This window comes from Centropristis striata, chromosome 21 (genome assembly GCF_030273125.1).
Source record: "Centropristis striata isolate RG_2023a ecotype Rhode Island chromosome 21, C.striata_1.0, whole genome shotgun sequence".
Taxonomy (NCBI): domain Eukaryota; kingdom Metazoa; phylum Chordata; class Actinopteri; order Perciformes; family Serranidae; genus Centropristis; species Centropristis striata.
The window spans coordinates 6988378-7013802 of record NC_081537.1 but is presented as its reverse complement, the minus strand read 5'-3'; the positions used below and the strand labels follow the sequence as shown (position 1 = coordinate 7013802).

The window sequence follows — 25425 nt, the reverse complement described above, 5'->3', positions numbered from 1 at the left end:
TGTACTGTTTGGTGAAGTTTTTGAGGACAATGGTTGAAAATTCCAAAGACTGTGTTTTTCCGGGCAGCACATATATCACTTTCTACAGTATAAAATTACACAATACTGTATGTGAGATACTGATTGCAAGAGACATTTACACCGTTACTGTTTGTACTTTGTCATTTGTTGACAGACCATGTCATTGTGATGAAGAAAAGAAGAGAAAAGAAACTGTTTAACATCGTTTCATGGGACAAAGACAGAAATACTCTTAACTGTAGATGCAGTAATGTGTTGGGAATTATAGGACAGCCTTTCTACAACTCTTTAGGATTATTTATTGATCTAACACTTCATACATTCCCCTTCACTAAGGAAGGTCAAGATTCACCTTGGAGCAATTCATCAGTAGAGAAGAATTTACAAAAAAAATACAGATAATTAAAATACATACATACATACATACATACATACATACATACATACATACATATATATATATATATATATATATATATATATATACATATATATATATATATATATATATATATATATATATATATATATATATATATATATACTACAGGGCAAATTTTTACAAACAAAGCTCATAGTTTCATTGCTATACTTTGCATTAAAAATAAACGTGATTATTATATAAAGAGTCACTTATTAGAACACATTTTACTATAATTATCAGTTCTGTGGGTTCCTATTACTTAGACTTTGTGTATCCTTCTTTCCTTAATGTATAAATCTGAACTCTTGTTTCTTTACTCAGCTGCTTCAGTTTGATCCATTTCTGTGGTAATTTGTCAGAGATATGAACACAGTTGAGATTTATTGGGATGTTTGTATCCAAACTCTCAAAAGCCAAAGAGCTAAAGCGAATCATGCAAGCTGTGATTTGTTTTTTTAAATTTTGCAACTGAAGTTGTGACAAAGTTGTCCAAATCTTCTCAACCCTAAAACTAAGCCCTTCTTTTCTTTTGTTAACATTTATTCAGCAATGGTCTGGTAACATCAATGTATACCTAAAGGTAAATTGAGGAAAATGGTTCAATTCAATAAAGATAAAGTATGATCATGCAGTGAACACATCCAAAAATCCAAAGGATCCATACTGGTTTTTAAGAAAGCCATTATGAACAGAAAATTTAAGTTGCTTCCAAACTTTTGGCCTGTAGTGTATATTGATCGACATGACATGAGCAATTCATAGTGTAGGAAACAGACACTTGTACATCATTATTTTCATGAATGGGCCAAAAGGATTTGCAATAAAAAAAAAATAATAATTGTGACGATGTGATGTGAGGGTTCAACAAGTAGTTTTGAAAATGCAAATTCTGATCTTAGAAATCAACTGAGAAACTGTATCATGTTGTAGCATACAGCAAATTACAATTTTCAACATCCATATGAGACATTTTTTATTTTAGTGTTTAGTAGTATTTTAATGTATTTACATTTAGTCAGTTTCCCATTAACAAATTACGCTATCATGAATTTTAAATCTTGTGTTTCAAGATGGAATTTATTCTTCTAAACTTGTTAATGTGAACCTAAACGGAGCTAGAACTGAATACAGGTATACTGGGCTCTGCAGAACACACAATCTCATATAGGATGAATGCACAAAATTGATTCTAGCTAATCCAAAATCGGAAATATATGATACATGAAAATCTGAAATTATCAGGAAAAAAATCACGTATGAAATGCTGTATGTTATCCAACATTGACACAGCTCTCTTTGTGTTTGTTTTCCTCAAGGAGCAGGAGAGTGTCCAGGTATCTGAGCAGCGCTGCATCCAGCTGGAGTGCCAGCTGTCAGGTCTGTCAGAGCGTTTGGAGGAAGAGGAGGAGTGTTCAGCCCAGCTCGCCCTCCACAGAGAAAGGCTGGAGGCCGAGTGCAGCAGCCTTAGGAGAGACCTGGATGAACTGGAGAGCACCCTGACTGTGGCTGAGCACAATAAACAGGTAGAACTTTATGTGAGTGTTTGAGTAAATGGATTACCACAAAACAAAAGTTAAAAGGAGCTCTTGATCTTGATCATTTCACAATATAAAAGATGCATATGCTGTTTCAAGCATGCAATTTTACTTTAAAAGAATGATTAAGGCATAACAATAAATGAGGAACACCATAAACTGTTCCAGTATGCTGATGATGTGCTTTTATACCTGTCAGAACGTGCCAAAACAATCCCATACCTAAAATAATGTACATGCTCACTAAACATAGAGAAAAGTTTATGTGAAAGACCCCTTATGGGTCTACCTTTCCTGGACATTTCCATCAAGGAAACTCAAATTGGCCATTGGACCAGGGTCACACTAAAAATCTGGAGGAGACAAAAATCAACATTTGGTTTACCTAAAACTATTTCAGCAATCGCTCCTATTGGGTACATAATGGACTTTAAGCCTTGTCATATTGATGTAGGCTTCAGGAAATGGACAGAGCACGGTCTGACTAGATTATAACAACTCCATAAGGATGGCAGCTTCAAATCCTTTGAACAATAAAAAGCAGAATTCACACTTCCTAATACAGATTTTTATGATATTTACAGCTCAGAAGCTTCCTGATTAAGCATAAAGAGTGGAATAGAGTCTGAAATATTTTCTGTCTTTTTTGGTAATTTTGTGTCTTTTTTAAGTAATTTTGTGTCTTTTTTGTAATTCTGTGTCTTTTTTGGGTAATTTTGTGACTTTTTCTAATAATTTTGTGTCTTTTTTTTTTTAGTAATGTTGTGTATTTTTTGGTCATTTGTGTCATTTTTTGGTAATTTTGTGTATTTTTTAAGTAATTTAGTGTTTTTTCAGTCATTTTGTGTCTTTTTTTGGTAATTTTGTGTCTTTTTTTGGTAATTTTGTGTCTTTTTTGGGTCATTTTGTGTCTTTTTTTTGGTCATTTTGTGTCTTTTTTTTAGTCATTTTGTGTCTTTTTTTGGTCATTTTGTGTCTTTTTTTTTAAAGTAATTTAGGTTTTTTTTCGGTCATTTTGTGTCTTTTTTTGGTCATTTTGTGTCTTTTATTGTGGTCATTTTGATACTGCCTCCAGTGGCCCCTAGGTAATTTGAGTTTGGGACCCCTGCTCTAGAGGGTATTGCTTGGGCTCATTGTTTTTTTTTCCCGCCTCTTTGTGCTTCATTGCTCACCTCAGACATATTTACTGGAACCTGGTCCCGAGGGTGCCCTGGACTCATTATTATTTTGGCTGGTCTTGCAACTATGTCATGGCGGGTAAATTGTTTCGGAATCAAGGTAACTGTGTGGGAACAGAGTGGGAAGTTCTTTATGTCCTAGTTTATTAGGACAACTTATACACCTACTTTTGTTTTAAAAGATTATTGCTCAGGAATAGGGTAGGGGGATCTATTGGCATAAATGGAATACCAAATGTGTGAGTACATGTGGTTAAGTTTCACGAGAAAATCAATATGTCATATCCTCAGGTGATGACTCTGGCTTTATGGAGAGATTTTCTTTGCTCTGTGGTCTCCCACATGGTAAAGACACTGTAAGTGTGTTTTACAGTGAATGCAACAAGACCAGACCTGTGTGATGAGTTGACACACGGCTTTGAAAAAGGAAGGATGTAACCATGTCTAATATTTATGGTATGCTGTCATAACAGTCTATGACAGGACATAATGTGTTTGATCCAAGGCAGCAAAAGTTTAGAGCAGAATTCAATTCTCTAGCCGTTCTGAAATGTATTGTTTAACAATACATTTCAAGCGTCCAAAGTGGCACCACAGTATATATTTTTCTGTCGTCTGGGTTGCATCTGTAGTCCACTGCTTGAACAGATTTTAAACTATGTCACTTGACTCATTAATTCCACATGTCCACAATTTTAGCCAGTATTTCACATGCAAATAAAGCTCTGATGTGCACAATAAAAAGGCAAAAATAATGATGTCTGTTTCTCTCATGTAAGGAGATCATTTCTTTTACAGAGCCTGCGGATAGAATCCATTATATTCACAATCCATCATTGATGTTTAAATGGTTTTAAATGGTTATGACCATTCTCTCTTTCTTTTTAGTCATTAGATTTTGAGCTAAGGAGGCTGTCAAAAGAGCTTTTTCACAAAGACGAGGCCGTGCAGAAGCTCCAGAAGGAAAAGGACCATCTGTTGGAGTTCAGCCAGGTGAGAGCACAATGAGTGCTGTCAAGGTTCGGGGTATAATATTGCTGTACATTATGAAGTAATAAGTATTAAGGGCCATTAAAGCAATTATAAAGTTGGAGGACTTTAGAGGAAAGGATGAAAAAACGGCCCGCGCCCACACTTGAAGTGACCCTCAGTAGGACTACATGCATTTGAGCATGAAATCTTAAAGTGCAGTGTAGAAATGCACAAAATTACTTCTTGCAATTAATGTTGGTCTGCTGTTCTTGCACTGAAAATAAAGAAATCACAGTAAGTGGTTATTTGTTATTGGCTTCAAACCTTTAGTATTCCTATTTTTACTGTTATACATGCATTTGAGCATGAAATGTGTTAAGTTACTGCACTGTAAACATATTTAAAATTGCAGTTTCATCATATCTGGTTAAGTGCACGGTCCTATATGTGGCCCTGTGGTAGTGTCCATGAAAAATTGTGGCCCCCTCCAGCATTTAAGTTGCCCATCCCTAATGTACACAATGCCAGTACTGACACAGCATGCAATTCTATTTGGCTCTATTTGTAATAATTTACTAGTTTAATCAATGCCGTTGCCCCATTTATCAGAATATATAGAGAAAACTGAGAATGTAACATCAATTTAGGAAAATAGAACCATATTGCCTGTGAACCTGCCAAAAGTGGCACTCATCATAAATGTGCTCTCTATCAGTCACACAGCACTCTCTGCTTTGAAAAGTAGAGCAGAAGCTTTGAAATCCAAAGACATCTTTACCCGCAACAACCTCATCATACTGTGTTCACTCATCTTTCCCAGATGCTTTACCAACAGTAGCAGCCCTGCATCATTATGTGGGGCAATTTAGCATCAGGCCACATTATCTTCCTACTATTTGTTGAACATGTTTCAGATTGCAGATTTAGTGTAGAATACAAAGAGAAGCTTGTGATAAATCTGATGAATTGACTTAGTATAAGAGCTGTTCCAAAGACGGAGAGAAAATCTATGATCCATCAGAACAAACTGGTGATTACTTTGAACATTTTCTCTGCAAACTAACAACTCCAATGTGGCAGACAGATGGATGTGAGGCAATGCTATTGTGGATCAGTGATTGAGGGAAACATGTGCAGCCCAGGCTTAAACATCTTGTTTCATCCTAAAAGCGGGCCAGCAAGGACCTAAAGAGTGAAGGGGAGAAGGTGTACCTGCTGAACAAAGAGAAAACCAAGCTACAGATGCAGGCTGAAGATGTAAGTTCAATTATGTATATTTACTGACATATATATTCATTGATTTATTCATCCATTGTCCTTAACTGCTTATTCAAACTCAAGTTGCTGGAGCCAATCCCAGCTGACATTGGGCAGAGGCAGAGTACACCCTGGACAGGTCATCAGACCATCACAGGGCTGACACATAGAGACAGACAAAATTCACACTCTCATTCACTCCTACGGGCAATTTAGAGTCACCAATTAAACCTAAGTTGCATGTTTTTGGACTGTGGGAGGAAGCATAGTTAGCAAGTCAATGGGAAAAGTGTATAAATCTGTGTGCACAGTTTACAAATGTGTGAGCATGGTTTAAAAATCCATTGACACAATTAACTTATTTGTGAGCAGATGTAACAAATCTGGGGTGCACAGGTTTCAAATCCTTTGGACATAGTTTACAAATGTATTTAATCATTTCTAAATCTGTGCCACAATTTACAAATCCATTACAGTTTACAAATATGTGCACAATTTAAAAATGTTTGGTCACATTTAAGACATCTGTGGTCACGGTACAAATCAATCACCACGAATTTATGCATAAAATTGTAAATCATGTGCTGAAATGTACACATGGTCTTTATGGCATTCTCATGGTAACTGCTGTTTGTCATAAAGGTGTATTTCAGTTGGTATCTTTCAAAATGCATTCAGACAGTGATATGTAGTGAATTATTGGTAACTGAGAATAAAGGACAAACATTAGCTAACGCTACATTCAAGTTAACACAAGATTACATTACACTGCCCATTGCTGATGTTATTTTCTGACGCATTGCATTTTGCCTGCACTTTTCCTGCCAAAATGGAAGCGTGCATAGACCGAGTCATGGGACGTTCAGAGCTCTAAAATGTGAACAATGGAAACTAAAGGTTATTTGACCTAATTGTAACCCAGTTAGCCAGGAGGCTTTGGCAAATGTCAAGAAACACTGAATAAACTTAATTTTATGTATAAAAGTTATAGAATTAATTAAATATAATAAAGGATCAATATAAAAAGAGATGTGGGCCGAGACTGTGGGGTCGTTTGGTGGGTACGATGGTACGAGAAGCCATGACTGTGGATGATTGTGCCAAGTGAGGTGGTGCAAATTGAGAAGAGAAGGGGGCCAAGCACTGATCCTTGAGGCACCCCAGTGGAAAGGTTTTGTAGTTTGGACACTTCTGTCTTCCAAGATACTGTAAAAGATCTCCCTGATAGGTAGGACTCGAACCATCGGAGGGCAGAACCTGAAAATCCGAGTTCTGTGCGTGACGAGAGGAGGATCTGGTGGCTAACAGACCTTTTTTTTATGTCTTTACATTCCTGTTTCGTTGTTTGTGTTCAGTTGGGGTACCAGCTGGAGCAGGAGCGCTATCAGCGTGCCGAGATGGAGAAGAGCAGGAGGAGATTGGAGAGTGACACCAGATCCACACAGGAGAGTCTGGGAGACATGCAGAGGAATAGGAGTGGGCTGGAAGACCTCATCAAAAGGTCAAAGACAAGCACGCGAACATCATACATGACATCAGATTTGATGATGCAACACCTGTCCTGATGACTTTGGCATTCACTTGTCAATAAAACAACTAACTTCGCATTTAGTTTAAAGCAATTTTTGCTAACATGGCTGTAACCTTTCATCTCCCTTTGCTCGTTGTGGTTATTCCCTATTAAATAATAACAGGTTGATTTTGTAAACATGTTTAGCTGTACTATGTACTGAGCCACATCACACATTTTTTTTGAAGTTCAGATCATCACTGTTTCCCCCGCCTGGCATTCAGTAACATCCCAACATGTTGCTATCTGTCCTCAATAATATGACAATGTTTTGCCTTTGGCATCACCTGCATGGCCCTCTTTCTCTGTGAGCTTTAATAAAGTGAGTGACTCACCTTGTTGCTAAGGTGCTGTGTTTTCCAAACAGTTTTAATTGGAAGAGAATATGAAGTCTGTCACTCAGTTTGACTAAACTCCAAACTCCTGGGGCTGAATCCATCAATCCTCGAATCAAATATTAAACTAGTGCAGTGCCCGTAGTGGAAATATGTATTTGTACATTACATGCAGACGAATACAACGTCTGCAACTCCATAAAACACTTACTTTTCATAAGGTACGCACACCATCCAGCACATACACATTGAACATTGATATTCGCTGGAAACTCTTCAAATATTATTGGAAAATTGAACCTTGTAGCGCACTTTAACCCATTTAAGCCGGGAAAGCATTACCGCATTTCTACCATTAAAACCTGGGGCGCTGTTGCGTTTTTCTACCATTAAGGCCGGGAAAGCAGATACCTCGTTTTGTAGTATTTGTAGTTTTTTCCACCTATTTTCGGTCTCTTGGCCAATGAAATGCATCAGAATACATGTGGGAGTGTCGCAATGCAACACGTTGATTTTTAAAAAATGGACAAATAAACTCAACTTCTCATGGAAGCCACAGGTATAAGCTCTCAAATACTTTTTGAATTTCATTTCTATCTGCTACAGAGGTTGAAAAATCTATTATTTAGTAGGCGATGACACTTCTGTTGAATTTCCAGAACCTAAAACCTAAAAAGGTTTTAGGGGGTTATTTTAAAATCGCCCAGAGGTTTTACAGCCATTTTTTTACAGGCATTTTAGGCCTAAATGGGTTAAAACTCCTAAAGATAGGTAGGCTAAATAGACTTACAGATGAGATGATTCAGGTTGTAAATCCAGAGTGAATTGTGTTACTGACCAGGTGTAGGCCTATCACACAATGGGGTGGAGCTCCCCTAAAAGGGGGCGGAGCTCCACTAAAAGGCGTCCGATCAGAAACAGTGCAATGCCGCAACACGTCCTACGTAAATAATGATATTTTGAAAAATTAATTAAAAAATCTTAAAAATCGAGGATGCACACCTTCGTGCCATGCGCAAGCCACATATGAAATCTGAGGTCAGTCTGACTAACGGTCAGCATACACACACACACACACACACACGCTTCTTGCTTTATAGATAGATATTGGACAAGTTGAGCTGTTCTTTAAGCAAATGTATTTTTTTGTTCATTTGTCTCTTTCTTTCTTTCCCATTCATCAGATGAATGTAGAATTTAACATGTGTTTGTCTCTGAAGGAAGGACCTGGAGATCAGCAGTACCAGCTCCAGGCTGGAAGCAGAAGAGGCCCTCAACATTGGACTGCAGAGAAAGAGCCAGGAGCAGCAGGTCAGACCTGTCATCTGTATATACATACAGCATTCTACAGTCAACATAAAATGCATCTAGTGTGTGTTTTACTCAGGCTCCAGGGACAAAACACATGTTTACACATACAGATATAGGCTACTATAGACAAGTTGACATCTGCACAAAACATTTATATTGTTAATTGTTCATTCAATGCAAGTAAGTAAGTTACTGTTTCTCAATACTCCCCTTCTCTCCAATATCGATCCCAAAGCCTATTGATTCTACAAAGATTTTCAAAAGATGATGACCTTTTTTAAAGGGCTCTGTCATTTTCCAGTCAGTGTGCAAGTTCACACTTCACAGGGGCTAGCTCAGAGTACACGACATAGGTTAAATATAATATAATATAATATAATATAATATTGTAAAAAAAGACACAAAATGACTGAAAAAAACACTAGATTACCAAAAAAGACACAATATTACCAAAAAAAGTAATTAAAGTGACCTTCCACACACAACACGGTAAAGTGCCATTCATATTAAACTCACATTAAACTTTCATATCAAGGTGGGGGCCACAAAATATCGTCACGAGGGCCGCAATTGGCCTGTGGGCCGTGAGTTTGAGACCCATGGTTTAAATCATACAACTCCAGCGTTCCGGGTGTTGTAAATCCTTTGTGCCACAAGACACAGTGTGTGACTGCTCCCAAGACCTAATGACACTCGCGTTCATTAGTTGCAAATGGATAAGACCAGTTCACTTTTTTACCAAAACCATGAGCACATTCAATGAACCATGCAGAACACTGCAAACAGGTGAAAAAGTGCATTTGTTGGAGACTATTTTCGGCTGTGGATTCATCCACGTTTGGGGCTCTGGTGAGTAGTTGGGATGGATGATGATGTATGGGGGGAAAAAAGTCAAAATAAACTACAACTTGTGTGTATATGGTAATGAAGGAACATGTCACCCAGTACACCAGTGTGGCTCGTTGATGTGTTTTTATAGTTTTTGATTAACAGTGAGTTAGTTGACTCCAGACTTTTAAAGGCTGTCCCTTTTTCATTGTTACTTATCTACCAGGACTGGTATGTGCCTTCCATCTGCTGCCTCTCATTTAAGAGATGTGAACATTTTTAATAAGCTGTGCAATTACATACATCACATCCAATAATATTACCTTGATTAAATCTTGCTTAACCTGCAGCTGGTTTAACCCTCTGGAGTCCACCTATTTCACATGTTTTATTCACAGTAATAACTTTATTTATATATCACATGTAGTCAAGCTGAGAAGGCTAGTTAAAAGTGCAATCATAGGAGCTTTCACAAAGTGTGACATTTATGTTTCTAGACCATTTTTAAAAAATTGTATTTTCCTTTCTACAATGAATTACTATGTTTTAATATACATGCAAAACGAATGTTTTCTAGTTTTGTTATTTGTTATTTTTTATGCTGTTTTTGTGTATATAAATAGTAAAACAAATTGGTACATTTCCATAGAAACCTGTGTCTTTTGTTTGTAGTTTGGGTTCCTGGCAGCTTTATACTGTTAATTAAAGAAAGAAGAAGAAAAATCTGATAGCCAAGTTTGAAAAAGGAGCCATGTGTGTGATGTAAGGACAGACTGAAAGATGCTGAACTGAGACAGAAATAAATGCAAGGGCAAGGGCAAGTTTATTTGTATAGCACAATTCAACACAAGGTAATTCAAAGTGCTTTACATACACATTATAAACAGCAAGACACAATTGAAAACAGTAAAAACAGTCAATTAAAACAGGGAAGATACAGCAGGATAAAAAATAAATAAATAAATAAAAAATAAAAAATGCACAGGAAGTTGACAAATTTGAGCCAAAATCTCCTGGACTTCAGAGGTTTAACCCCTAATAGGGCACTCATTGAAATACTTGCAAATTCCAAATTTCAACCCTAGAGAATATTGGAGGATATTACATACTGCCAGAATGTGTAAAAAAAACATATTTTGAGAAAAAAAGTTTAAGGTGTCAAATCTACGAGAAAAAATGTGCAGATTTATGAGATTTAAAGTGGTGAATCTGCGAGAAAAAAGTTGTTTTTTCCCCCCACTATTGTCTCGTAAATCTGTGACTTTTTTCGAGCAGATTTGCCACTTTGATCTAGTAAATTTGTATTTTTTTTTTTTATTCATACTTTGCCTTAATATGCCGTCATAGTCAACTTCTCTTCGTACAAGTCAATGTGGTTCTACGACCAAACAGAGAGACATGGGGACCCCATTTTTATATCCACTGAAGTTACCAATTACAGTTCTTTGCCCGATAAAGGGTTAAGAAAACTCATGCTCAAAATGCAAATCCTCTTATCCATCCTACAAATGTAACACATGTAGTGACAGTGCAGGACTTTTTGATGGTGGAGGGTTTTTTTTTTCTTAAAACAGCATTCCTGCCTTTCAACAGAGCTGCTGGGCTCTGCTCCATGATTGGAGCAGTCACAGCCCCGTGCCTGTCAGGGGATGGTTAAACATACCTCCTACACCCAGCTGATAACCATCTCCTGCTCCCCTCAAACAGTGTTGCTAGGAGCAGCCATTATTTCTGCTCTTACAGTAAATACTCTGATTATCTTCCTCAGATGTGTGGTTGTCTGTTTCTTTATTCAGGAATGGAAGTTTCTAATTCAAAGATGTGCTAGTGTTGGTACACAAGGGGACACACATGATTACATTACAGTGTTTCCCCTGGAACTTTTTTCAGCAGTGGTGCTGCTGTGTCCGTAGCCATGAGCAGTGTTGCCAACTCCTCAGTTAGAAAAGTAGCTATTGGCTGTCCAAAAAGTCGCTAAATGACGTCATGGCCTAAATTTCATAATTTACCATGTGCATGAACTTGTAATGGACGCTGTAGGAGAGAGGAATAACGTTGTGGGGAAGACAAAAAGACCAAGAACACCCTAAATATGTTAAGAACTGCAAGTACACTGTCTCCTGTCACAACTTCCAGCCTCGGGGTTAACATCCCCTCCGGCTCTGTGACTGCAGCTGGGAGAGACTGCTGCAGGAGGACTGTGCTGCTTTGACCCGCCGGCCCCCATGAGTGGAGTAAGAACAAGTATCCGAAAGTCTCCAGTAACACCAGAAAAAGTTGCTAGATTTATCGTTAGTCGCTTTTTTGAAAAATAGTCGCTAGGGGGGTCTGAAAAGTCGCTAAATCTAGTGACAAAGTCACTTAGTTGGCAACACTGCCGCTAACTGCCCAAAGGAGCTACGCTGTTACGTTGACGTTACGTTACGCTACTCACTATATAGACCGTGTTTAAGCTTGAACGTTGCCTCTTACTTTGATGTCATAAGAGGGGCCGACAGGATTTCATGTGCTCGTTGATGACTCAAAACAAGTCCAACATTACGTATGTCATGGGTTGCCAGTCATGGCAAGACTGCGCTCATTCACCCATTCACACACACATTCATACTGGTGGCAGAGGCTACCTTAAACGGTGCCACCTGCCACCATTGGGAATTCATTCACACACCAATAAACACAGCATCAGGAGCAATTTGGGGTTCAGTATCTTGTTCAAGGATACTTCGACATGTACGCTGTGATGGTCAGGGATCGAATCACCAGCCCTCCGATCGGGGGGCAACCTGCTATACCAACTGCGCCACAGCTGCCTAGTCTGCTTATAGTGAGGGGTGGCTCTGAACACAGGACATGCGTAGTGACTGAGTGGGTAGCTGCCTGTTAATGAACCTCAGACCTCAGTATAAGGTCTAAAAGTCAGGGTATCTTAGCCTGGTGTAGTGTAAGATCCTCTTCAGATCCTCTCTACCATGTTCATCTTCTCTGATTGTCCTTGAACCTCGACAGTACAGTTTCTTACCATGGACAAATACAAAAAAATCCTGTTTTGCCTATCTGTTTCGGTAGACTATTTCCTCAGTTGTAGTCTGCCTCTGTACGGAGATCAAAAGTGAAAATGATGTTTATACTTTCTGATGAATCTTACTGTGTTATCCGGACAGCATCAAGCCAGTCTGACAGCTTTCATCTGTGTCACTGGTGCATGCTGTAGATAATGTGTTTGGACCGAGATGAGATGACTGCCGACAGTGATAGTGAGCGAGAGGCATCGGGAGAGATGGATTTCAAAGTACAGGTGGTGTTTCTGAGAGCCTGATGTTTGCTCCAGAGGTTTGTGAGAGCACCTTTGTCTCTGATTGGAGGGGTGAAAGGCTATCGCTGTGTCTGTGAGGGTAGCACGTGTTCACATTTACTGCTTTGGCATTCTCCCGATCTCACAATGAGGCCATTATATGTGTCACTCTGCATGCCTGCATGTCCTGGACAGATGCAGGTGCGCAGACATCCCAGCTGACTGTGTAGCCTACATCTTCTGTTGCCCACTCATGTCTGGTTGTTACACAAAGGTCACATGAATATGTTCACAAACTGGGGTGGAATCAAAAAGACAGCTTTGTCTTTCCGCCCCTTCACTCCACTGTGCTGTCATTTAAATTCTTAGCACAGCCCCCTTTGCTTACTTATATTACATGGTTGTAAAACAGTTGTACTGTAAAGGCTCGTCACAGACTGAGAAGATAAAGTTGAGTCTTGCCCTGGTTTTTACCAGATGTTTTACTGGAGCTATAAGAACATTTGTTCTTTCTACCCAAGCAAATGACGGTGAATGGAATTTTACTCATTGTACTCTACAACTTTTATTACGACCATTTTGTTATTGTTATTTAATAATATTTCATGAATTGAAATTGATTTATGGATGAATTGACTCATTAAAGCTGCAGTAATAGTTGTTTTTTTATTTGAGATTAGCATAACAAGCTATGAACACAAACTGACACTCACATATATATGCAGCACACAAAAGCTCTACAAAAGTGTTCTGTATTTGTACTCAAGTTAAAATTGCGTAGGAACCAGGCGGTAACCTCCTGGTCTGATCAGGGAGGCAAACCAGGAAGTGCCTTAAGCTGAATTCTACTGAAAATTCCAGCAGGTGGCGCTGAGTTTGGCTGCAGAAGTATTTTGTTCCATTAATTTCAATACAAAATGAGAAACCTTCTCATTTGATTTATTACCTCAGAATTTTTTTAGGACAACACTATGGTCTCAATCACTAGTAAAAAATCTTCTTCAAGACAATTTAATGTTAATAGTTCAAATAATGGCCCCATATAGCAGAAAATAGAAGATAAAGAATCGTATGATTTGGGGCGTGGCTACCTTTGATTGACAGGTCACTAACAAGGCGAGCCGTCATCAGGAGAGAAGCAGAACAATGCGTATCCACGGCAACGTGTCAATAACGTTATATAGATATAAAGAAGGACGTTAATCGGTTTGGTCTCATAACTTTGACCCTTTTTACTGTATTTTCACTTATTGACAGTTTATTTGAACTTTTTGTTCAATAAAAATGTCTTGTTCAGCGTTTGGTTGGACTAACAGACACTCCAAGGAGTCGCTGTTTAATTTTCTGAGGTAAGTAGCAAACATTTAGTTTTTGATTTTTGCTAGCTAAAGCTAACATCCCAGTTAATGCTCCAGTTAATGCTAACATGAATTAGCAGCAGCTTCTCTCAGTCTGGTTGAGGTGTAGAGAGGCTGTAGTCAGTGATCAGATCCCTCTCCTCCTCCACAGTCCAGATATGGTCTGCTCCCCGTATCGGAAACAAGATGGAGACGAGTGTAACACTGAAGTTGATGCTTCCAACGGGCCCCAAAACCAACGGGTGACGTCACGGTGACTACGTCCAGTATTTATAATGTCTATGGTTGGAACATGGAAGATCTATGGTAGTGAAATATATAGCAGACCATCATCTACTGCAAGTAATACATTAACGGTGGGTAGGTACCTCATAAAACCTCACTGCAAAAAACCAAAACTCTCCCTTTAACCGATCTGGTTGCTATGCGGGGCGGGTCATGTTGAGTCAAGAGAAGCAGTTGGATTTATAATCAGGCGATGTGATTGTACATATACAAACTGGTCTGGTCTGTTTTTTTTTCTTGTACTCATTACTGTCCCTATATGACCTAAATTTCCTCCAAGCTATCTATTGCACTTGTAAAAGTCATCTGTGTACAATACACTAGAGTGACATGGGGAATGGGGTACAGCACCAGGCACTGTAACAAGTCAGGGAGTGTATTGTTATAATATATTTCCTGCAGTTGGCCTGAATCTGCCATTTTAAAAAACGCAATCTAAAACAGTCCTCCTCATGCTGCACAGTCATGTGTATCTCATTTAAAGGTCTTTATCTCTTTCTGCTAAGCAGGCATCACTGACTTGACCTGTGTCATCACTCACAGTACACAATCAAATCACAGGGCCAATCAAACAATCATGACGTTTACTGTTGGACACTGTACGCTGCCATCTGAAGGCATTTAGAAGAACAAAGCAGCACATTCCTACGGAGTTGCAGGGACCTGATCCATGTGAGCATGTGTGGACAGTATGGTGGACTAACAGCAGGGGTCCTATAATGCTGCGTCTAGTGCAGAGACAGGACTTATAAATTGCTTGGCTCTTGTTTTCCCTCTAACTAACATGGGGGGATCCAACAGGATATAACTGCCCACGCTGCTGAATATCCCCTCAGAAACCAGCTAGGAGACATCAGCTCTGAGGCCACATCTGATTGCAATTTATGGACAATTATTATGGTTTCAGAGTGCAGTGGAAAAATGAAAGCTACGATGTTAAGCAAATGCAATTATGGAGATCAAATCCTGCAACCATTCTTAGCAATGATGGGCTAATTTTGTTATTTCCCCACAACTCTTACAGTGCTTCTAAATCGAAAAACTCTTTGCAGGATCATTGAGAATGTAATCAATTTAATTTAAAAAAGTGACTGAAGTAAAAAGAAAAAGACTCTTTTTTCATAGATAAATCATCCAAAATGCATTTATTGATACAGTCTGGCTCAGATATCTTCAACAGTTGTAATAGAGCCACAATATTTATTTAGAGGATGTGGAAAGTAGGAATTTAACAAGAAACAGATATATGAGTGGGGAGCTGTGAGAGAAAAAAGCTGTGCATGCATCAGGGGGTGTGGACAGTAAAATGCCGGAGGGAATCAACAGTGAAGCTGTGTGTGTGTGTGTGTGTGTGTGTGTGTGTGTGGGACAGCCAGTCAGTCAGTCAGTTGGGCTGCTGCTGCCTCACCATGGCTGTTCTCTCTGCAGAGGTCCTGCGCTGGCATGTGAGTTTTTATTTAACATTTGATGTCTTTCTGTTTGAACTTAACTTTAAAAAAGTGTAAAGTTAAATGATATTTTTGGTATGAGACTATGACATGTCTCAACTCATTTTTTGGACATTTTGGAGATTTTTTTTCTACTACAAACTCCTCCAGCAATAATGAATCATGCTTTTAATAATTTATATGGTGCATGGTAGGGTCAGAGTGCAACTGAGAGATCATCCATTGTCTATTTGTGTTCATTTTGCTCCTTATATGTGATCCTGTCATGTTTGGGGAGCTCTGGGAGCTGTGTAGCTGCTAAATGGTTCTCACCACATCAGTGAGTGTAGGTGTTGTTTCTGTGAATGGCTCTGGGCTACATGCCATGTCAGACACATTTCCTGACACCGAGGCATAGATTGAAGCAGAAGATATCACAAAACATGACACAACTTGGAAGGCTGCAGCCGTGCAGGGAAACGAGCAATACATTTTTATTAGCGGTACTAAAAGCAGCCTTGGCATGAGATTAGCAGAACAGAAGCGTGCCCTGGAGGATTTATTAATGTGCTATTACTCTTATTGTTTTGACTGTTGGAGCAGAATCTGATTTGTGAGATTTGATTTGCAAGGCTGATAAGAATGCATTTCTCTCTCCGATGTACTATAACCCGTCTATTAACATTTATCAGTCTATATACAGTTAAGTCATGTTTATAACTTGCTATAGTGTGGCTGTAAGCAGATAAAAAAGACATTTGTAATGTCTTTTTTATCATGTGTTTATTCATGAATATTTTTGAAACTATCACTCTAACTTGAGATATATAAACTAATAACACTTTGATAACACCTAAAGCATGGGTCTCAAACTCGCGGCCCGTGGGCCAATTGCGGCCCTTGTGACGATATTTTGTGGCCCCCACCTTGATATGAAAGTTTAATGTGAGTTTTATATGGATGGCACTTGTTGTTTGTGGAAGGTCCCTTTAATTACTTTTTGGTAATTTGGTGTCTTTTTTTGGTAATTTTGTGTCTTTTCTAAATAATTTTGTGTCTTTCTTAGTCATTTTGTGTATTTTTTGGTAATTTTGTGTCATTTTTGGTCATTTTGTGTCTTTTTTTGTCATTTTGTGTCTTTTTGGTCATTTTGTGTCTTTTTTGGTACTTCTGTCTTTTTTTGGTAATTTTGTGTCTTTTCTAAATAATTTTGTGTCTTTTTTTAGTAATTTTTTTTTTTCATTTTATGTCTTGTTTTGGTCATTTTGTGACTTTTGGGGTCATTTTGTGTCTTTTTGGGTCATTTTGTGTCTTTTTTTGGTCATTTTGTGTCTTTTGGGGTCATTTTGTGTCTTTTTGTGTCATTTTGTGTATTTTTTTGTAATTTTGTGTCTTTTTTTGGTCATTTTGATACTGCCTCCAGCAGCCCCCAGGTAATTTGAGTTTGAGACCCCTGACCTAATTATAGCACAGAAAAGATAAGAAAACAAACTTTATTGTTATATATTACTGTGCACAACAAGATGCACAAGCACAACAAGATGATGTTGGCACTCCCTGAATTTACATCATAGTTGAAATTAAAAATATAGATAATAAAAACACAATTTAAAATAGAAATGCGTATATTGCACATAAATTACCACTGACAGTCGGATCTCTTCACTTCCCATTAAGCAGCTTCGTAACTTTTGTGGAGTTATTATAACATTGAGTCCTTGATGCTGCTTGACAAAAGCGTCACTATCTTCAACCAGGACTGTGAAAGCAAGAAAAGAGGGAAACCAAAATGATACACAAATTCCTCGAATGTCATGAAAATGGCACCAATGTTTTTTGGTCTCTGTGACCGGACATAGCAGACCCAGCCCGAGGTCAGAATACAGATAATGATGGTGGCTATGGACATTCTTGCTCTAAATTGCTACCTGAGGAAAAAGCCAGAGGCGTGCCAAATCCCCAGAGAAAGCAAAGTAGAGTGTATGAAACGCTCTCCAAACCACCCGTGCTGCCCTGGAATAGCAAACAATCTGCGGAGGGGACGCCCCATTTGTTCTCTGTCAGAGTGATCGTCTAGAGGCGCTGTGGAACCAGAGCGTTACAGCTCAGCTGCAGATATCTTAGTCATATTTCACATTTTAGCATACTGGTATGCTTTTAGCTGCTTCATTGAACACATTTCAACATCAACTTTTCTCTCTCTTTAGGCTCGCATTGAGGAGCTGGAGGAGGAGCTCGAAGCAGAGCGGTCCATCAGAACCAAGGTATGATACCAGGAGCAGATGGGATTTTTGAACTGGGGGGAAGAAGCTGTCAGCAAATGGTTTCAACTCATTTAGTTATTTTTCCACTCCATGCCTGAACCAAAATATGTTTTATTTAAACATTTTAAATGAACTGTATTGTAAACAACAACCAACATATTTACATTAATAAAAAGAAGTTTGTACATGAAATTCCCAGTGCAGCACATTCTAATGCCACTATTCCATCTTAATCATTGCATATTTTCATGAATCATTGTAAAGGAGAATAAGGGTTCTTCTGTTTTATTTAAGACATATTTTGACAGCCTTCTTTTAAATTCTGTGGTGGACTCTGCTAACACATCCATGTGCTCTTATTTTGAAAGCTACATGTGGTTGCTTATATTTTTTTTAATGAACTGTAGTTTAAACAACAACCAACATATTCACATAAATAAAAAGAAGTTTGTACATGAAATTCCCAGAGCAGCCAAACAAATTTACTGACTTGAAGCTGACTCAATGAAGGACCCAAAAACATCTCTCCTCCTTTCATCACCCTGAACATACTGCTGGGAAATTTCTCGTCTGTCCAGTCTGTCAAGCCTTTAGAACCAGTGTTTCCCACAGGATTTTCTGAGACTTTGATGGGGGGACCCAAACAAAGTAGGGGGGTCTTGGGGGGCATGGTCCCCTGGAGAACATTTTTGCCCTAAAAGCCTAAATTTGGTGCCTCTTACACATTCTAATGCCACTATTCCATCTTAATCATTGCATATTTTAATGAATTATTATAAAAGAAAATAATGGTTCTGTTTTATTTAAGGCATCATATTTTGACAGTCTTCTTGTAAATTCTGTGGTGGACTCTGCTAACACATCCATTTGCTCTTATTTTGAAAGCTTCATGTGTTTGCTTTTATTTTGAAGGCGGGTCTAACACGTTCTTACCATAACGTTGGAACCTGAAAGTCGGAACTTGAAGCTGGGAACGACTTGAAAATTCGGACATTCGTGTAGACCCTGAACGCACCATTAGCCGCCTGACTCTCTATGTGCTGCAATGTGAATTAGTCTAAGTAACGGATCATTAATCCTGTTTTACCGCCGATGTTTGTCGCTGAAAGTGGGGGGGGACGGATCAGGATCACTATGAATCTGGGGGGACATATCCTTCCTGTCCCTGGTGCATGTATGGTACACTGTATGACAAAACAAGTCTTAAATCTGTCCCTCAGGCCACAGGGCAGACAGGAGAAAACCGAGCAGCTCTGGGTTCTGCTTGGCTCTGCTCTGACATTCAGGCTTGTGGTGATGAGAGCTGTTTGTGGATTGGAAAGAGAGAGAGAGAAAAAAAGAAAGAAAGAAAAAGATGATGCTGATCTGTTGGCAGCCACTGGGGTACATGTGTTGGTGCGGGACCTCTGGTCACTCTAAACTCTCTGCACCTGTGATAATAAAGTCGAGGGGAAGGACCTTGTGTTTGTAGTTAACATGCAGGGCAACCCCAAAGGCAGGGATCGGCCCAACATCCTTTTTCCTCATTCTCATTTCTTATTATTCCAAATCTTTCTCCCAGTGGCGGTTCTAGACCAGTTTTACTGTAGGGGCCAAGCAGGGGCCAGTGTTTAAGCAGAGGGGCCCATTAAAAAACGGCAAATACTATATTTAAGCATTCAAAACCTTTATTTTAGCTCATTAAAAAATCTAATTTAAGTATATTTGGAAGATACAAATACACTGATTGAAACAATGAGACTTACCAACAATCATTATTTTTGCACGACAATGACATTTCTCATTTTCGTGCACAATTACTTTTTTTTATTTTGAAAGTGCAGTATAGTGAGAATGATTATATATATATATATATATATATATATATATATATATATATATATATATATATATACACAAGCTTTTATTGCACAACTAAACCATTATACAATGGACACATTCTGGGTTCATCTTCTGGGACATTATGTTGACTTACATTTGTTTCCTGGAGACTTTCCCCTGACCCTACTCATAACTGCTATTAGCCTAGCCTCCATGGTTGGAAAAGCGTGCTAAAGTGCCCTCTAGAGTGGTGAAAACGAGAGGAAGTGCCTTATTGGCTGCCCTTTACATGTGCAAAAAATGACTGGGTGCCATCTAGGGGTCCCCTTCAAATAATAAATGATATGAACAGAGCAGAACACACTAACATACATTAAATAGTTTCATATGAAAATCAAACTTCATGGTAAAAAAGTAAAATACTTTTTGAACAGGAGTATGAACAAGCCATGTGTACACCCTCTAGTGCAAAAAAACTTGATAATGTGCCTTAATGAGTGTCCTTCTAGTGCCATGGTGATCTCTTTGGTAGTCAACGAACGGGGAAAAGAGGCGTTGCCGTTGCCATGACGCTATACTAGAATTCGCAATGGATAACAAAGCAAAAAGCAGATTAATAGTATGCCTGTACCCGTAGTAGAAAAGCTATAATATAATAATAATAAATTTAATAATAATAATAATAATAATAATACTATATAATAATAATTGTATAGTATAAAACAACATGAGTAATACATCAGTAATACTGAGTTAGGCAGACCCACACACATAGACTCTGGGGCGTTCACAAAGAATGGATAGCAACCGATATCTACCTGTCATAAGGTATTCTGCACATGTTTAGTGGCCTTAAAGCCTCACAATCCTTTTGTGAATTTGCCCCATTGTTTCTTGAAATCTCATCACTTTGCTCCTAGAAGTGCAGGACAATGTTCTCCACCATGCTTTTCACCACAGCAAAGTTTCCAAGACTTCTTCTTCTTCTTCTTCTTCTACTTCTGATCCACTAAGGTGAGCACTTTAAGTGCTTGTTGTCTCAAACAAGACCCTTTTAAATCCTGTGTGTATTTAACCTGGTCGCCTCTTCCATCTTACAGTACGTAAAGGCAGAAATGCGAAGGAACATATTTCACCCTGAGTGATGAATAGAGTGATAGCAGGCCCGAGGGCGTGCTTTTCACATTTCTACCCACTGTGGGTGGCATTCCTAATGGTGTTAGCTGGGTCTTCCCCCACCCCACCAGCATCCGAAGCCTCAGAGCTCTGAAGGAGGCAGGCAGAGACATGCAGGTCTTTATCTGTTCCGCAGTATTCGCCTTCAGAGCAGCTCAAATACAACATACCTCTGCTGCAGACAGACTCACTATTGTTAGAGTCTGCTCCTCAGGTCACACAGCGGAGATATCATCAGGAGACAGAGGCTGACAGACAGCACTATTTTCCATGGGATCTTCTCCCAAATGGAATGCCAGCCACTCTTACACACATACACCAACTCACACACACACACACACACACAACCAGTCATTCATAAAGACAAATGCAGATATGCCATAAGTATCCTTGGAGTAGACTCTTACATTCTCATGATGGAATTAACTGAAACAGCATTAAAAATGTTAACTCTAATGAACTCTACAGTTATTCTCAGCTCCACTGGGCTCTTTAGCTTCTTAGCTCACTGTTTTGGATTTTCTACAGAAAGCTGGAGGCTTTTGATCCAGTCACATCATCATCACTTTCAGCCACAGCTGGCAGCTGTTTTTATTCACTCAATGTATTTCTGCCTGACCTGACATTGTTACACAGAACCATCTGAGAACCGTCATTGTAAGCTGTTTGCAAAAGGGCAGGAACTTAAAAAAACAAACAAAAAACAAGGGGATTGGATGAACGATCTGTGGTCATTCTTTTTATAAAGATCAGCAGCTGGGCTCTGAAACACACCACAGCTCTCATCCATGATTTATTAAAAAACTCTACATTTGGGATCAACTCTGCACAAACAGTATAACAATCCTTACTCACACGACCTGCAGTGACTCTGCAAATCTTAATGTCAATTTTTACAGGAATTACACTCATAACATACAGTGTTTCAAAATAAAAGACGGGGGGGATATGTCCTTCCCAGATTCATAGTGATCCTGATCCCCCCTTTCCCTACATAAGGCGACAAACATCGCTGGTAAAACAGAGGATTAATTCCCATTAGTTAGACTATTTACATTGTAGCACACTCAGAGGTTCAAGGTCTACACGAAGGTCCAAGTTCCAACTTTCAAGTTCCGACTTTCAGTGTTAATTGAACACACCATAAGGCGTTAAGGTAAGAACGTGTTAGATCTGCCTTCAAAATAAAAGCAAATGACATGTAGCTTTCAAAATAAGAGCACATGGATGTGTTAGCAGAGTCCACCACAAAATTTACAAGAAGACTGTCAAAATATGATGCCTTAAATAAAACAGAACCTTTATTCTCCTTGACAATAATTCATTAAAATATGCAATAATTAAGATAGAATAATGTGGGAGAGGCCACCAAATTTAGGCTTTTAGGGCAAAAATTTCTCTGGGGGAGCATGCCCCCAGACCCCCATACTTTGTTTGGGTCAACTTCAAGTCAGTAAATTTGTTTGGCTGCACTGGGAATTGCATGTACAAACTTTTATTTATTGGTGTAAATATGTTGGTTGTGGTTTACATTACAGTTAATTTTGAAATGTTTAAATAAAACATATTTTAGTTCAGGCATGGAGTGGAAAAATAACTCATTGAGTTGAAATCATTTGCTGACAGCTTCATCCCCCGGTTCATAAATCCCATCTGCGCCCCTGCCCACAAAAGTTCAATGGTGTGGCTTGTTTTCCACCTCCTGAGCTGGACAGAACCATCGTGTGCATCAGTTCTGGCCCACCGGCTACAATTTGCTCTTGTGTCCTGTGTAAGATTATGTGGTCATGTGGACTTTATTTGCATGACTGATTCCTCCAACACTGAACAATGGAGATAAATGTAATTTTATTTGTGGTGCTCACAGCTTTGAAAACTTCAACAGCAAAATCTAACCACTATTTGTTGGATGGGAAACAATGTTGTGGTTACTAAATAAACAACAGAGCAAACTGTGAACAAACTACACTACAGGCCAAAAGTTTGGAAGCAAGATCAAATTTGTACAAAAAAAGATCATAGTGTCATTGCTATACTTTGCAACAAAATTAACTTCATTATTATATAAAGAGTCACTTATTAGAACACATGTTCACTATAATTATCAGGTCTTTGGGTTTTTATTGCTTAGACTTTGTGTATCCTTCTTTCCCTAATGTATAAATTTGAACTCTTGTTTCTTTACTCAGCTGCTTCAATTTTATCCATTTCTGTGGTAGTTTGTCAGAGATATGAACACAGTTGAGATTTACTGGGATTTTTGTATCCAAACTCTCAAAAGCCAAAGAGCTAAAGCAAAAATAATGCAAGCTGTGATTTGTTTGTTACTTTTGCACTGAAGTTGTGACTCTTCCAAATCTTCTCAACCCTAAAACTAAGCCCTTCTTTTCTTTTGGTAACATTTATTCAGCAATGATCTGCTAACATCAATGTATACCTAAAGGTCAATTGAGGAAAATGGTTCAATTCAATAACGGTAAAGTATGATCATGCAGTAAACACATCCAAAAATCCAAAGAATACATACTGGTTTTTAAGAAAGCCATTGTGAACAGAACATTTAAGCTGCTTCCAAACTTTTCACCTGTAGTGTATGTACAGTACATTACTAGTTACAACTCAGTAAACTGCTAAAAAAAATGTACCTTACTGTCAAACCCAACCACACCAATACATCTCCTTACTCCGCCCTGCTGCTAATGAGGTCAGTCCTTTAAAGTACAAATAAACCTGGGTGTTTTCACGGAGCTGAACTTCCATGGAGGACATGGACAGATACCAGAGAGCACATATGCAAACATACATTGGCATGTATACACACAGTGAACAGAGTCACACTCCTGCTCGTTCACGCTTTTGTGCAAACAGCCATGAATCTCTGTCCTGCAGGAGGAGGCTGAGACTCATATTAGCATGTGAATGGGAGTGAGTGGTGTCGGGTGGTGCTGATCCAAAGGAGCTGTTGGCTCAGTCAGTGGTGTGGAGGAGAGCGATGAGTGAACCAAGTGCTCGGTGTTAAGCCTCTAACACAGAGAGGTTGTATGTGCAGAAGGTGGGGCTGGGAGGGGGGGGGAGCTGTGGGTGTGGGGGTTAAAGAGGAGGCCTCCAGTGAGGATCATCTGTTTTCCCTTGTCCTGCTCGAGGTGTGTTGACGGCTGTGGCTCATTGCGGCTATCAGGGAGGCCTAAGACTCCAGCTTTTACAGATCAGTCTCAGCACCTAGGGCTGTCTTTGAAACAGCTGTAAGAGAGCAGAGAGTTAAAACAACAAGTGCTTTTTACTACAGAGCGCTGGCTGTTTGTTTGTGTGTGTTATGGCTCGGCATTAAAAACTCTCCCCATGGCAAGTTTGGCACAATTCAACACAAGGTGATTCAAAGTGCTTTACATACACATTAAAAACAGCAAGACACAATTGAAAACAGTAAAAACAGTTAATTAAAACAGGGAAATAGAAATAAAAATACAAATGAGATAAAATGAGATACAGCAGGATAAGAAAAGAGATAAAATAATAAAAAGCACAAGTCAAACATTGTGTAGTTAAAAAGTAAGGGCAGTAGAGTAGAGCAGATTAGTGTTAAAGTTAAGATTACACTGCAGTAAACAATAGTGTTTTTAGTCCTGATTTAAAGGACCATGTGTGCTGTACCATGTTTGACTGCTGAGGACTTTATCATTCATCCATTTATGAAGCTTCATTGAGTTTATTTGTTTTGCATTTGTATGCAATAAACATAGTTTGTAATTCTTTTGATGTTAGGTTTCAGTTTGGATTTGGCATCTCATCCAGATGAATATTGACAATGCTGATATTTTTTTCAAGGAGGCCATGTCTTTGGTTCAGTTTGTTTGTTTGTCAGCAGGATTACAGAAAAAACACTTTTTTTTCATGAAACAACTGAAGGGTGTAACATGAGCCAAGGAGGAACTCAGTCAACTTTGAAGCGATTTGTATAATGGGCGAAGTTACACAAATACAGTTTTACTTTGTCAGCATTGTGAATAAGGCATGGCTTCAGCAGAGTCCTGTTCCAGACTGGTCTCCCCCTAAAAAAGTCAATATAAGGCATTTGTACATGCAGCAAAATTCGACTCATATTTACATTTTAGACTGTCCTCTAAAATGTAAATTTTGGGTGAAGTGTGATGTCACACACTGGGCAAGAGGGAGGGAAGGTGGATGGGTTGAACAACGGTGTACCTTCACCCAAGAGAAGGGGATTTGTGTTCTGTAGTATTTGGCGAAGGCAGGGCTAGCTCTAGCCCATTTGCCCTAGGCGAACACAACTTTCTGATTATATAATTATTAACTTACAAGTCAATTCGCAAAGAAGCACAGCTGGAGACCGCTAACAAAGTTAGAGACAAG

The 25425-nt window shown here is 38.8% G+C and overlaps 1 protein-coding gene across 1 annotated transcript in view; it reads left to right on the top strand.

The window, feature by feature from the left end:
* Window positions 1-1692: 1692 nt before the first annotated feature.
* LOC131959007 (myosin-16) overlaps window positions 1693-25425 on the top strand; it is a 40579-nt gene continuing 16846 nt past the window's right edge. The window contains exons 1-6 of the mRNA XM_059324089.1: window positions 1693-1968; window positions 4047-4151; window positions 5301-5387; window positions 6743-6888; window positions 8513-8603; window positions 18001-18057. Of these exons, the coding sequence (XP_059180072.1) occupies window positions 1702-1968; window positions 4047-4151; window positions 5301-5387; window positions 6743-6888; window positions 8513-8603; window positions 18001-18057 (753 nt within the window). The 5' untranslated portion in view covers window positions 1693-1701. The remainder of the gene's footprint in view (window positions 1969-4046; window positions 4152-5300; window positions 5388-6742; window positions 6889-8512; window positions 8604-18000; window positions 18058-25425) is intronic.